This window comes from Atta colombica, unplaced genomic scaffold, assembly GCF_001594045.1.
Source record: "Atta colombica isolate Treedump-2 unplaced genomic scaffold, Acol1.0 scaffold126, whole genome shotgun sequence".
NCBI lineage: Eukaryota > Metazoa > Arthropoda > Insecta > Hymenoptera > Formicidae > Atta > Atta colombica.
The window spans coordinates 3895843-3911247 of NW_017259213.1; the positions used below are offsets into that span (position 1 = coordinate 3895843).

Sequence of the window (15405 nt, forward strand, 5' to 3'; positions counted from 1 at the left end):
ACAAAAAAAAAACTAAAATCTAATTTAAATCTAACAAATACACGCGAAAACTATACTAATACAATAATAAATATTTTTAGGCAGAGTATAAAGATTTATAACAATGAAAATCGCATTGTCCACGAGGGGACGTGGAAACAAAACATTTCCCAAAATTGCCTAACGTCCTTGTCCAATAAAAAAATACGTTTATTTGACGGCAACATCCCAGATTCTGCTTCAACACACAGTTCCCTTTTTCCGATGCGAGTATTTCTGTTATTTCCGCGTTTTGCACACGTGGATTGTACGTAGAGTATACGAGACACCGTTACCGCGCGTATCATGCACGATGTGCGTGCGCATGAAAGAGAACGAGTCTTCTCGGTCCTTCAACGATCGATTTCACTCACCGCCGCCGGTCACCCTTCGATGTATATATATATAGCACGATTTAACCCCTTTCTAACAAAGGCTTGCGACTGGAGAAGAAGCCCAAGGCTCTTAGGCGATCCTCGACTCCGCGTTGTCGTCGGAAAACTCGCGCGTATGATGCTCCGTGATGACTTTAGCGGCGCCCGCAATTTTAAGTCAGGATCGCTGCAGTAATTGATGTGAAAGGATGAGGACAGAGTCGCGAAAATCTTAATTGGATTACGAGAAACTCGGTCGGCCGGAAGATTTATTATGCGGATATATATACGGAGAGAGAAAGAGAGAGAGAGAGAGAGAGAGAGAGAGAGAGAGAGAGAGAGAAAGAAGAACGTCTCGATCCGAGAGCCACGCTTTTGCGAACTTTTGATATATGCATGTCGCCGAGAAATTGTGGATCTCATGCGATCATAGCTGCGATTAAACATGGAATATTACGTTTTAATTACGTCGGATAACCGGCATGTATTCGTGATATGTATGTTAAATTTAACGGAATTGCTTGAATGGAAAGTCTTGTTTCTGTTTGAAAACTGTTTCTAAGGCTAATATTCCATTTGTCATACAATAAATTTTTCAAATGTTTGATTGATTATAACATAGAGAATTTCTAGAAATTTGAGAACTATTTCTATAGTCGATATATTTGAAAAATTTGTACGATAAATGAAATATTAGCCCAGCTGATATTTCATGTGTCGTATGACAAAGCTTTTGAAACTTATTGATTGGTTACAGGATAAAGAAATTTTTTCTATCTTATAGCCAATTAAAACGTTTAAAAAGTTTATCATATAACACATAAAATATCAACCTAACATAGCAATGGAAGAAGGAAGAGAGCTAGAGAGAGAGAGAGAGAGAGAGAGAGAGAGAGAGAGAGAGAGAGACGAAGGAAGAGAGAAAGTAAATGGAGGAGCAATTATCTTGCAATGCATTTGGCTTTAAATTAACTAGTGATGTATCGTTAAAAGGATTCTATGTGACGCTTTACACAGTAAAATAGAGCGGTTTCCGTCGAGACGATTGAATGAGAAATCGGTATAGTTCTAGCCTCTTAACCGATAACGCGCGCGGAGTCGACACGCGAGAAGCGGCGAGTCCATCGCGTGCGTGATAAACCGCTATACGAGCGTCCCTTCTGTTCCGCGAAGTACTAAGCTTTCAGGTTAAATTTTGAAGATATGGACTCCATTACCGCGGCACCGACGCACACCGGGATCGGTGCAAGTGTTCGTATGTACGTAGACAGCCACGCGGTCCGCAGCCTCGTAATTCACGACCCCGGGAACATATGGAGCGACGCTTCGCGCCGTAAATTACGGTAAAAGTGTGCATGCACCGCGTTTCGGAGGAGACACGTATCGCCGATGAATGTTGCAAATCTGACGCCCGTGCGCAACGTTGCGCACCATGAATTTTGATATTCGAGAGACAGGAAGAAAGATCCGCGCGCGAGCGTACTGCCATCACTTTTTTTTTTTATTTGCCTCGTTTAGCAAATTTACGACGGGATTATATCACACTGGGCACTCTCTCCGAGTGCAATGATATATCGATAGGCCAGGTTAAAGTGGCCCACAATATATTAATGACGAACGGTGACGTAACGCCAAGTCCAAAGTCCGGTCGTCAACATAGGCGCCGCGACGTCGTGCTATTGTCGAGTCTGTTCGCGAAGTCGTGCGATGCCCTTACCGTATAATTAGCAAGAATTTTTTTTTATATGACCTATTCTTGTACGAGCTATTACGAAATCCTTTTCTTTCTTGCTGTAATTTTAAAATATATATAAGACCGTAGAGCCATTTTCGTCTTTTTGCGGTTTAAATTATTTTTCACAAGTGAGTATTTTCTTCTACATCTAATAATAAACGGCGAGTCTAATATAAATCAAAGTGATTTTATTATTTAAAGAAATTAATGGAGATTTGATGTAATTTATTGATTATATCTAATGTTTTGATTAGAATGTTTGAAGAATTATGAGAAAGATTACCATAAACGGTCTAGTCCAATACAGGACAGCAAAGGATTTAACGACTTAAAAATTAACATGTTCTTTGAACGATTTTCAGTTTCCTTTCCATTTAAGTCACTAATAGTTTTGCTTAGAGATTCTTTAAGTAAATTTAAAACTCTGATCACATAGTAATCTTTTCGATGAAATAAATATGAGATAAATATGATGGAAATAGCTATATATTACAGAGTATATAGGATCAACCGTATATGATTTACTATACATGTATTGTAAAGAGTTGTCATATCAAATGTTGTTGCTATGTTTGCATCGTGACTAGACTTGCTAGAGGATCTCTAGCGTGTTTATAACTTACATTATATATGTATTTTAAACATATATCATATAATAATATATAAATTAATTATTATTAAAAAATATGTTGTAACGATGCTTCCACAATGTGATCATACTGATCATTGTATTATACTTAATATCTAATATTTAAACATTATTACATTTTAGGAAATATTTTATAATAATATTACATGTAGTGTCGAAAATAATGTCAAATGGAAAATTCAGTAAGAGGCACATATTATCTGCGACAAGGAATGTGAAGAGATTTCAAAGTGAGCTCAGAAAACGAGAATAAATTTCACTTTTATTTGACATAACAAAAGTAAAATTGTTTTTTTCGCTCAATATTGGATAATTTTTTTTAAATTTTCGTACGGTAATAACTTCCATTCGGATTACAAAATTCTTTTCATATCCGACATAAAAACTTCGTTGAATTACTCGCACACACTCGACATCTGTGTTTCATAGTGAGGCTTGGTTGCGTAACATCACGACACCGACACATATCTATTTCACTCTCGCTCGCAACACGAGATGGAGGATTAATTATTACGGGCACGTGATAATGAGATGAAATCCTCGCTAACTACAGGGTACATTGCCTTTTGACCGAGATTTTTGACCCCATTGCGAGAAAAGCGTCACTGAGGTCTCGACGGATGTGCGTTAGTAACGAATTAATAATAGTACAGCTTCTAAAGTATGAATTATTCGGTTATACCCAGGACACTTGGAGGTACAATTATGTGTATAAATATTATCCGCAAGATTATTGCACTTCCCGATGTTACGCGGCGCAACTGTAATGATAGATCGTCGTAATTACCAGTTAGTTATTCCCGGACCGGTTAACTCACTGTTCCATCCGCTCTCGAGTTATTTTGACCCACTCGTACAGAGGAACGTCGCAAAATCGTTAATGAATACTGTAGAACTTGAGACATCCGAGAAATTCGCGAGCTTTCGCGCGCGACGCGAAAGCCGGAAGAGGGAAGTAAGAATAGAAGACTCAGTGTCGCGATAAATTATCTAAACGTTGCGCAACGCCGAGAGTAAATTGGCTTAACGCGGCGATACTAGATAGCAATCTTGTTAAAGATGGGCGGACACATCTTTCCTACGTCTTAGTAAAGACGACAGCACGTTAAACTCAACTGCTGAATTGAGCGTCGACGAAACCCCGCAGCGATTCCCCGGTTCTCTTCTCCAGTTGTCATCAGCTCGTAAACCAATGTTTGTATCTAACGCGTGTATATTTCAACTTTTGTCTTTTCTCAGCTAATCGCGAAGATCGCTCGTAAACTCTTATTTCCGCTTTTCTGCCAATTATAGCGCGTATAAATGATCCACATTGTCGCCGAGAGTCTTACCACAGCTTTATCATAAGCTCTAAAACTAGCAAATAACTCATCTCATTTTTATATACTGAGAAAAAAGTTTATTAAATTTTATTGAATATTCCTTTGAATAGTCCTGGCGGAATATTTATTTACGGTGAATAAATGTTCAGATAAATGAAAAAAAATTATAATTAAATCAAGCTAATGGTTCTTGTATTTAATAAATATGTGTTTATATTTTAGTAAATATTCCACTAGGATTATTCAAAGAAATATTTATTAAAATTTAGTAAATGTTTTTAGTGTGTAAATACGGTCATCTAAGGTCGGCCACACACATTCAAGAATAAACTTGTCAAGTATGTTTGCGCAAGCCACTTGTGCAAGTTTACTTGAACGTGTGTGGCCAGCCTTAGACTCTAATTAGTTCTCTTATATATAATATATACATATACTTATAGAATGAGTCATACGTTTTGAAATGTTTAAAAATTTCATGAGCATTTTCCTGGATAAAGAGGAAGAACAAATGTTTCTACGAACATTAAGTGGCAAATATTTTATTATCGAAATAATGCGCACGAATAAACTCGAAATAATAATCTTTAAAAATGGAGGACACTTTGCGTATCTCTTATAAACAAAAAAAAGATTCATCTGTAATTTTTATATAAAACATTTGATATTACAATACTATTATGTTCATTATTTCGTCAACGAAACATTTGCAACTTTATGTTCATAAATACATTTGTTTTTTTTTTTAACTAGGAACACTCATGAAAATTTAAAATATACTTATTCATGCTGAATAAAATACTTTTTTTAATTTCAGTTTTTGTTTTATATTTTTAACCACGTTATTTTTATAAACTACTATATAAATAATTTTATAAACTACATTATTTATGTAAACATGTATTTTTTTAGAATAAGGTGGTACAATTTCGAACATAGTAATTCTGAATAAAATAAGATTTGAAGATTTTCGAGATTTAATATCTTCAAAATTAGATTAGATTTAACTAAACTTAAAGGGGAGGTAGGTACTAAAGTGGAAAGAACCAAACTTGAACCTCGAAAATTAATTTCAAAGTTTCAGAATTATTACTATTTTCGAAATTGTGTTACTTTACTTTATAAGTACATATATTGCATAGATAATTTACGCGAATAATTTGATCCAATTTATTAAAAAAAATTCTGTTAAAATGTAAAAAAGAAAATTAGAGCAAAACATAGAAATATACGAGAAATAAGGCAGTGTAATATTATTAAAAGAGAAAAATGTATAAGAGTGTTTAAAAGAATATGTTCGTTATATTAATAGTAAAGAGAAAATGGAAATGGATGGAAAATGGATCATCGAAATAAATTTGTAGAAAGCAGCTTGGGCTATAACGACTTCATTTTGCATAATAGCGGCGAATATAATAAAATTAATTTCACCAGCGGCTAGTTTGCTCTTGCTCTGAATTTTTTAAATGGTGTTTATAAGTGATGCATATATTTTAGCGATGCTTGTGCATTTCTTCTCGATTTACAAATGTTGTTCCAAAAATAAAAACTACATAATTTTGCAGAAACATTCTTGATGAATGTGAAAGACTAAAAATTCCGCGGTGCAACCACGAAGATAAATCTCGTTTCTTGCAAGATGCAAAATAGAGTGTTTTTCTCGCGGCATAATTTATAAAGAGAGAGATAATAATCCGTATTAGATGAATAATATTTATCCATCTTCATCCTTTTAGTTGATAGAACCGTTTCGTTTTATCATGAAAAATGTATGAGCTAGTGAGAATTCTTATTAAACGGTTCTCGCTACGAGGGGATCGGAACATTAAATCCTCGCCGGGTTGTACCAGCTGTTTGTCATTAGGTTTTGAAGGCATCTTTACAACCGATGCACGTAGGCCGTAAATGCTGAAATGCACTCTCTGACCCAAATCACGATTCTCACGTAGATTCTAAATCATGCATCTGAAGCATCGTGTTATTTTTATGAACATGCTACGCGATTCAGTGAATATTCTAAATTATTTCGATACATTTTAATTATCGTTTCTTTGCGATTTGTTTAACTGGAGAATTTCTATAGAAATTAAAATGAAATGATATAATAAAATGTATGCATAGTATACAAAATTTGTATTCTGTTTGTAAATAAATTCTTTCGTTTAATGTTAGCGCTAAATAATAAATGTACATACCTTAATAATATAAATGCACGCGAAATTAATTATATAAATATTTTATAACTTTACGTTATAGATTTTGCGAATGTTCTGGAACAAGTCGAGACATTAAAAGCTTCTTATAAATATATAAGCCGGAAGTCATTAAATTTCAAAAACAATGCACGTAATTCTGTAAATGTTTGAATGCACTTCGATTTAATTGACAAAGTTTGTGCAGAATCTTATTCACAGACCAAGAGCTATTCAGTTTCCGCAATCAATACTATTGGCTCCAGTGGATAAGTTAAGCTCTTCGTCATTGTTAGTCAAGCACGCAGTTCAGTCGCAAAGTTACAACTCACGCAAAAATAACCGATGAGACAGCTACGTTATAAATAAAACCTTCCTCCGGTGAATCCTCTCCACAAAATGTTCAGAAAATTCAAATTACAATGTTCTATTTGTACTGGGGAACAGTTTCAACTTTCTTCTGCAAAGAAACGATGCGTATAAAAGAAATCGTAGAGACATTTTTCTCGTAAGACCGTATTTTTAGATTTTCAGCCATTTAAAAAAAGCAATTTAATGTATGCCCCGATATTATTATGGCGTATTAATATCATGCGGCAATTTTTTTTCTCGTTGCCAAGATAAAATTTGTTAGGGTAAGCTATACGGGTGAAAATATAAAAGGGCAAAAAGCACATCGATCGGCCGCAAGCGAGACATGACGATGTTTACGACGTTAACCAGCCTAGCCGAGTGGCTCGTATTTGCGGTTTGACGAGTATGGGAAATAATTCCGTTTAATGGCAGGTCACTATGCTTCTATTTGAGAGGAAACATCATCACGGTCTTCCTAGGATTGGCGCAAAACCGAAGCAAATATCGGCCTGTGGTTAATTAACCGCGGAAGTTTAATCAGTGAGAGTGACCCTATAACTCTATACGAAATAAAAGATAGCATACAATAGTGATATAAATCTATTCCAAAGTTAGAGACAAGCATGGGAAATGATGCTACTCTCAGCGAAATATTGTATTTTTTTATCCCTCGAAATAGAACTTGTCTCGCTTGTTCTTAAAGATTAGATCTAAAATATACATCTTGCAGAAAGATCTTTTAACTCTAAATTAATTTACGATTAATTAATGAGAAAATAATGAGAATTAATTAATGAGAATCTATTATTGATAAAAATTACTTTAATCTTTTTATTAATATTAAATTCGTAACTTTCTTATGTATGAAAATTATATTTTGTATCGGTTACACAACATTAATTATTACCAATGTGCATTTTTTCTCGATATTAATCTTTTCTCGTAATTTTTTCTCTAGATTAATTTTCTACAAACGCAGAATACACATGCAACACGTGGAACACAGTGAAAATAATTAGAAAATCATTCTATTAACGATTGCAAAAGAGAAATTTATCTTCTCATAAATCCCATTGTTTATATGCAAAGCATAAATACGAAGATATTTCGTTTATTGTTTTGAGAGACAAAAAAACAATAAATGATGCCTTTCTGTACTATGCTTTGCATATAAACAAATGGTTCGCAAGAAGATAAATTTCTCTTTTGCAGTTGTTAATAGAATGATTTTCTAATTATCTCCACTGTGTTTTGTCTGCGAAAATTAATCATATCTGTAAAAGATTAATTACAATATAGAGAAAAAAATGAGCGTTGGTAAAAATTAATTTTGTGGAACTGATACGAAATATAATTTTCATACATACGAGAAGTAAACTTTAATTTGCGAAGAGTAACTTTGCGTGAAATTTGTTCCTTTGTTATCGATAACTACAATGTCCGAATACATAGATTCGCAAGCGCATAGTAGGCTCTGTGTAATAGCAGTACAAAATGCATTTTCGGAAACAAACGCGAAGACCAAGCGTCTTTTGTAAACCAGCGAATAGATGAAAGCACTGCATTCACACAATGGACGCCTTTATTCAGCATGAAAGGAGAAATCGCGATAGTCTCAGTCCAGAGGTGCAAGCCCTCTGAAAACAAAACATTGGCCGTGAGTTAATTAGACGCGAACGAATAAGTCCCTTATAATGCGCGCATGCAAATCAAATAACGTGTGCATCTCTGCCGTTATCTCGCATCGATAGATGAGAAAAAATTGATTAAATCGAAGGAATTTATACTAGAGATTCATGCGAAAAGAAATCGATGTCCTAAGCACTTTGGAAAAAAATATAATTAGCAAAACACTCTGCAAGTTAAATAATTTCCATACATGTTATACAATAATTAGTAATTTATTAAAGTATTTTATTTGATTTTCATTCAATAATACAGATTTTCATTCAATAATACAGACTCTCCGTAATTTAAAATGATTCTTTCTCGATTTGTTGTAATTTTTTTAGTATACATTTAAATATCTAATATGTGGATTAGAGTATATTTTGCCAACTAAATCTTTTGCTTTAAATTAAAATTCTGGAACAGCTAGTTGGCTACTGAAGGCTATTTGGATGTATGTCAACAAAAGTTTTATTCTAGCGTACTTTAAAACATGCCATGACATACTTTATATTATGACTAACAATTAGTGTTTTACATATTGTAACCTACTTTAACATACTTTGACTTGCCGTCAGCAGCAATAAATAAATACTTAGTTTGTTCTCATTGCAATGAAATTGGTTTATTAATATAATACATTTATTTTGAGAAATATTTATATTGTATATATATTTTTATAATTTTATCTATACATACATATACATATATAATTTTTAAATAACGCGACGAAGAGAAAATCTATATATATATATTGTAATTGTGTACAGGTATGTACAGGTATGTATACCGAATCCATTCAACAATTCTCCTATTTCTCTATTATAATTATGTATACTAATTTCAATTTGCTTAAATAATAGTTTTTGATAAAGTAAATATTTCTTCGTTGAGAGATTTGCGAGAAATGTAGAAACATTAAATGCTAAATTACCTTTCCTCCAATTAACAATGAATTCTTATACTTTGAGTGTAAGAATTTCCTTATCCTTTTTCTCTATTTTATTCTATTCTCTATTCTATTAAATCCGTTCTCCATTTCAGACTTTTATTTACTCGAAAGAAGAAAAAAAATATAATTGAATAAGAATAGATTGATATTTTAATCGTGCCAATTTCTTTTAGGTCACCTAATTTAGGTCTGAGACCTTGTCTAAGACACTTGCTTAATGTAAATTTAATTGATCAATTATAACTCAATTATGTATTACGCTTTGTTTGGAATTTTTATCATCTAAAGAATTTTGAGCTTGGTTAAAGTCATTATTATGTTTACAAGTTACTGTACAAAAATAGTATTGAATCATAATACATACACATATGTAATAAACATATAATTTTCCTTCTCACAATTATCATTATTAAACAACTAATCACTATTAAATATCTCGATGAAATAAACAATTCATTAAATTGCATACATTAAGAATGAGGCTGATAATACCGTGATATTGATTGAAAGTTTCCTCGATACTACGTACTTGTCACCCCTTGATTATCTCCAATCTCCGTAACAACGAATTATTATTAATATCGGCACACGCTATGACGCACGCGATATTGTATAACACAATTTATAATATACGACATATATCTATTATCAACATTAATTATTCCGCGGGGTAGCTACGACGCACGGTGTGAGCAACTACGACAGTAATTAGCTCAGTAATCCACGGCACATTCTGTGCAGTTCCACGGAACACAGCGCTGCACGACGCGATGCGTCGCGTCGGAGCGTTGGGAAGTAATTTTGTATGCAACGGGAGACGCGCCGACCGAGTCCGTGGAAGTCCACAATTTCAATTGGAAATTATAATGGAAATCTACGCCAGAATTTATTTCAGATCCTCCGCGAGTCGCTAATCCGAGTGAAAGAAATTCGTTACACAACGTCGATTCACCATGCAAACGATGTTTACATCATGCAAGAAAAAAAGGGGAGACCTCCGTCACAATCAACTACCGTTCGATATCAATACAAGTCGGGATTTGAAATAAGCAGCAGAAGAAAATGCAATTTCTCCTCTTTATTCCTCGATTCTTTGGTATGTTCGACTATAACGATCGACATAATCCGGTATTACAATATGGATATGTAGACTGATATATGCATAAAATGTAATCGTCTCTATACAGGATGTTTCTTAAATACTGTTCAATATTTTAGGAGTTGATTTTTTAAATTTTATGATATGAAGAAAAGTGCGAAAAATGTGAAAATATGATCTCAAAAGTCTCATTTCAGAGATATAAATTTAAACATTTCATAAAATTATCGTTTTTTTTTTATTACTTTTAAACGAAAAAAGCTTTCTTCTTTAAAATTTTTTTCGGATCTAAAAAAAGTAAGATAATCGCAATAAATAGTATTATTAACTTGATTCTTTTGAAGGAATTGAATTTACAATTAATAGAATGATTAAATAGAATTAAATAGAATTAAATAGAAATTAAATAGAATTAATTAATTAAATAGAATGATTAATTTAAAGATATATCTATTTATATCAAATTCAATGTCAATATCTTGAAAAAATTAATTTATTTTTGAACTGTTTTTCGTTCAAGAGCTTTTAAGGAAACGATTATTTTTAATACTTTGTATCTCTGAAAATATGTATAATATGTATGAAAATCGAGATCATTTATTCATATCAATTTTTTTTCATAAATCATCTCAAAAAACTTTCTAAAATATTAAACAATACTTAAAAAAATATTCTGTATGATATGTATCTTATGAATATAAAAGCAGATCGTAAATCGAACGCATTAATAAAAATTTACCTTTTTATTTATCATACAGATCTCTTAAAAGCTAAACTGATTCCACAAAATCGACGAAACTAAATGCTTTAGTACTAAAGTTTAAAAATTTATAAAAAACGAAATCAATCGATTTGGCTTCTGAGAAATTACAATGTATGGCCGACATAACGAGGAGGTAATCACTTAATGTAACTGTGAGACAGAGTCCTCGAAATTATTATAAAATTCATATATAATCAAATCTCTATATATAATCCGATAATTACATATGCAACCACGAGAAAATCATTGTATAATATTAAATAAAATCATATATTTTATCAAATGACTTCATATGTAGTGAAAAAAATTATTTTTATATTCATATAAATCAGATGAAATCATATAAAATCATGTAATCTATGAGACAATATTTTAGCTGGTGGTTACTCCCCCCCCCCTCTCGCGATATAATTTTTAATTCGACTTCTGTAGAGATAAAAATCCGTTAATCCGAATATTGGAACTCCGAATATTCGAGTAATAAGACGCTGTACCACGCTGCGCTGTACGACTCGCATTGATCCGTCTTGACTTTCGTTCGTCCAACATACATACGCGCATAGCGTGGTACGTTCAATATGAATAATGGATTCAAATCAAACCAGCCGTTTAGCGTGAAAGCGTGTGCCGTGGATTCGCGTCTGTTTGCATATGCGGATTTAATCTGTGTAATTTGTGTAAGTCGCCTTCCGATCGCTCTCTCGTGCGAGCGGTTGAAAGCGCGCGCGTGACGGAAGACGCAATTATTAAATAATAGGCAAAATGGTAACAGGAGAAAGAAAGAATAGCGGGGAACGAGAAGCGGGGAAAGAGAGCTAAAGAGAAAGATAAAGAGATGGAGAGTGCAATCGCTTTATCGCCGGTCGTATTCGGCTTTAACATGTTGCAGCGGCAACAACGAACATGGTGCACCACGGCGGAAATAACGCTCGACTTAACTTACAAGAGACACGCCACCGTTTCCAACGGGAACGTCCCGTCGCGACCCCTCATTGATGTACTCGATTACCTCGATAACGGGAGCACCTCGACGAATAACGTCGATCGATTTCGACAATCGATTTACTAACGGATCCACCTGTCTCTCTTGCCGTTTCAGGTGACAAGATGGCAGCGATACAGCGTCGCAAAACGTCGGCAGCGAAGAGGAATCTGGCGGGCGTGCTGGTACCAGTGGTACTCGTCGTAGCGGGCGTCGTTTTAGCGCGATAAGCGTTTTACTTCGAAAATGTCCATAACTATTACGTCATTACTTCCGTTTGTGATAGATAGGATATTACCTTTCCCCCTCCTCTTTTCCCCTCCGGGACTTTATGGTCCGCTCATCTTCCCTTCCTTCTTTTTCATCTTTTCCAGCAATCCCTCAGGCTCATACCCTCTCCTCATCCATTCCTCGCAGGTCTCCTTTCCTCCTCAAACCACGTCCCGTCTTCCATTCCATCTTCCAACCTCCCTTCCATCCTCACTCGTCCCTCTTATTCTTTATTTACTTTAGTCGAAGTTGCCGCCGGCTGGACTACTTAGATATGCGAGATTTTCATGGAAGATTGCGCGATTGCCTGCTCCAAGTCATTACACGCGACGCGCATGCGACTCGAATTATGTAAATACTGCCCGGATCGAATACGCCACGACGAGGCGGATTACGTTAGGCAAGGCCTGTCCAACTTCCGGGGCACCGATCTGCTGATCGTCCGTTTTCGACAGACCAGATTTCAGGCTGGTCGGATGGAAAATTCGGTCAGTGCAAACGAATCGATCGTGTCGCTAACAAGGTGAGACTATGTATCTCGGAAATCGAAATAATTGATTAGATGGGTTCCAAAAGCACAGACTTGTAGATGTGTGCATGTGTGATACAATCTATGCGTCTATGCGTCGCTCATATCTGTTACAAACACTGCCTTTCCTTTAAGAACATTTTTTTTACATTATTTATATTTACATTATTTATATTTACAAGTGTTATCGTCCTTACAATTTTAATTCTTGTACTTGTGTGTTGTGGTTCCGAAATTATCAATTTAAAAAAAAATGACCAAGTAGCGTAAACCGAGATTTGATAGTTTTTGGAAATGTGTCGCTCAAGTGATTTTAAATAGAAATCACCATTTGATACAAATCAGAATTAGAACAGTTGCAATAATAAAATCTAGATATTCGAAGATTATTTGATATCAAGAAAACATATGATTGAATTCTTCCTTTATTGCAAAGAAATAACATTCGGCTCAAGGATTGGGGCTCTCTTCGAATAAATTATATAATATATAATAACGATTTTAATATTTTTCACGATTTTAATATAGTAATATAAATGACGCAATTTTAATTATAAGATAATGCAATAAGCATGAAATTGACTGGTTTGTACATTATTGTAAATTAAATAGATAGACTGTAGAAATTATATTCGATATATTTTACAATTTTACATCACAAAAACAATATATTTAGTAATAATAATGATTAATGCGATAGCATTGCGACTAATTGATCGCTGTCACAAATTAGTTCGAAATAAGTTAAAAATCAAATTAGTTTTGCATCGACTATTAACGTGTTGAAATGCAGAAAAAGCATCTGCTTGCAAGATATTCATTCATCTTGTTAAAACCGTAATAACTTTGTAAGTAGTTCAAATCAATCCGAATATATCGCACAATATGACCTCTTTCCATTTAAATCCGCTTGAATAACACGTTCCCACGAAGTCTGGAAAATTTCTCTTGGGACAAACATGAAAAATAAAAAGAACGAATATATCTAGAAAATAGCAGTCAAAACACGAAAATTCACGTTGACGCTTGAAACGCGATTGCGAAACGTGCGTTTCTGCTCACGCCACAATCTTACGTTTTTCGTTTCTATAAAAATTGTTATGAAAAACTGTTCCCTTTTACAAGCGAGAGCGCCCGCTCTTTGCGACGTCGCGTCGTGACGGCGTTGCAAGATGGAGATCGCATCGTCGCGTCGCACGAAAACGCGTTTATGGCACGACACAGTGTTGCAAGAGTTTATTGCACGCGGAACAAACGCGAACAAAGCGTACTGCAATTTCGAAGCGTCACTCTCATGGTACCGTCATTAAAGACCATCATTAAAGCGTCTCGCGGTCGCGTTGTTACAAGTTATACTACTGGGTGAATCGTCGTTACATTCAAAGAAACGCCGGGAAAAAGAATGTGCGAAAAAGAAGTGCTTATCCGTGTTGTAACTTTTTTTAGCAGAATTTATATATTATTACTTTTCAATTAAAACCATAGTTTCACGAATATTTTGAAACAATCTGAATATCAATATCAATGTAAATAACTTTTTTGTTGTTATAATATAGTGAATTTGTTTTATAATAATGATTAATTATGAAGATAGCTGCCTTCATTTTGTAATAAAATTGATGATGAAAATAATTGTCTTTGTTATATAAATCATTGTTAGAAAATAATCTCGCCATACAATGGAAAAGTTATTTACTTTTAGTCACATTGGCATCGAAAGAGCGTCATCGTGTCCATTGCCGAATGTTATTTTATTATATACGAAAATTATATACGATAGGTATATTGCATATTTTCTTAATATTATGGAAAATACGCGTAAATATTTGCTCATCCTATATAAGTTAAAGAATCATCAGCTGAACATTGAACAATTGAACATTGTGACGTATGCTGCAAGAATCGAGAATCACGATAGCTCTAATTTTAAAGTTGCAGGCGAGCGTTACGTCGTCTCTCTTGTCATTGAGCACAATTTCTCTCGGTGCTTGCCCTTACAGCTTTGTTCTTTGACTTATTCATTATTAAAGTTCTGATCTATTATTCATCTAGAGTTCTATAAATGACACACTATTACGTACAAATACATCATGATTAAAATAACACTATAAGAGATATCATCATTGAATTTTTATGCATAATGATACTCAGTTATGAGTTATGGATAACGAAATCTACATGAACTGATCTATTATTCTAAACGATTTCTATTTTACGAAATTAGCATTATCATTGTTCTCCAGAGAGTAGAAGTAACGGAGGTTCGTAGTTTTGTACGTACACAAGATTTTTCAAGCGAACGAATTCACAAATTAAGGTATGCATCATTGAGACGGATTGTTACAATGCGGTATCGTCATAATTAAAATTAATAAAATTAGGCATAAAAACAGAGCTCACCAGTTGGACAGGCCTAATACGTGGGCTCACTGAACGACGGCGGCGGAAACGTGTCATACTTGGCCTCGCCGGCGTATTTTTGAGAGACCCACGAAACCATC

General features: G+C 34.1%; 1 protein-coding gene across 1 annotated transcript in view; it reads left to right on the forward strand.

Annotated features, from left to right (window-relative positions):
• Positions 1-12735, forward strand: part of LOC108695114 (hemicentin-2) — a 168709-nt gene extending 155974 nt beyond the window's left edge. Inside the window, exon 7 of the mRNA XM_018204873.1 lies at positions 12223-12735. Coding sequence (XP_018060362.1) covers positions 12223-12335 — 113 coding nt within the window. The 3' untranslated portion in view covers positions 12336-12735. The remainder of the gene's footprint in view (positions 1-12222) is intronic.
• The last annotated feature ends 2670 nt before the right edge of the window (positions 12736-15405 follow it).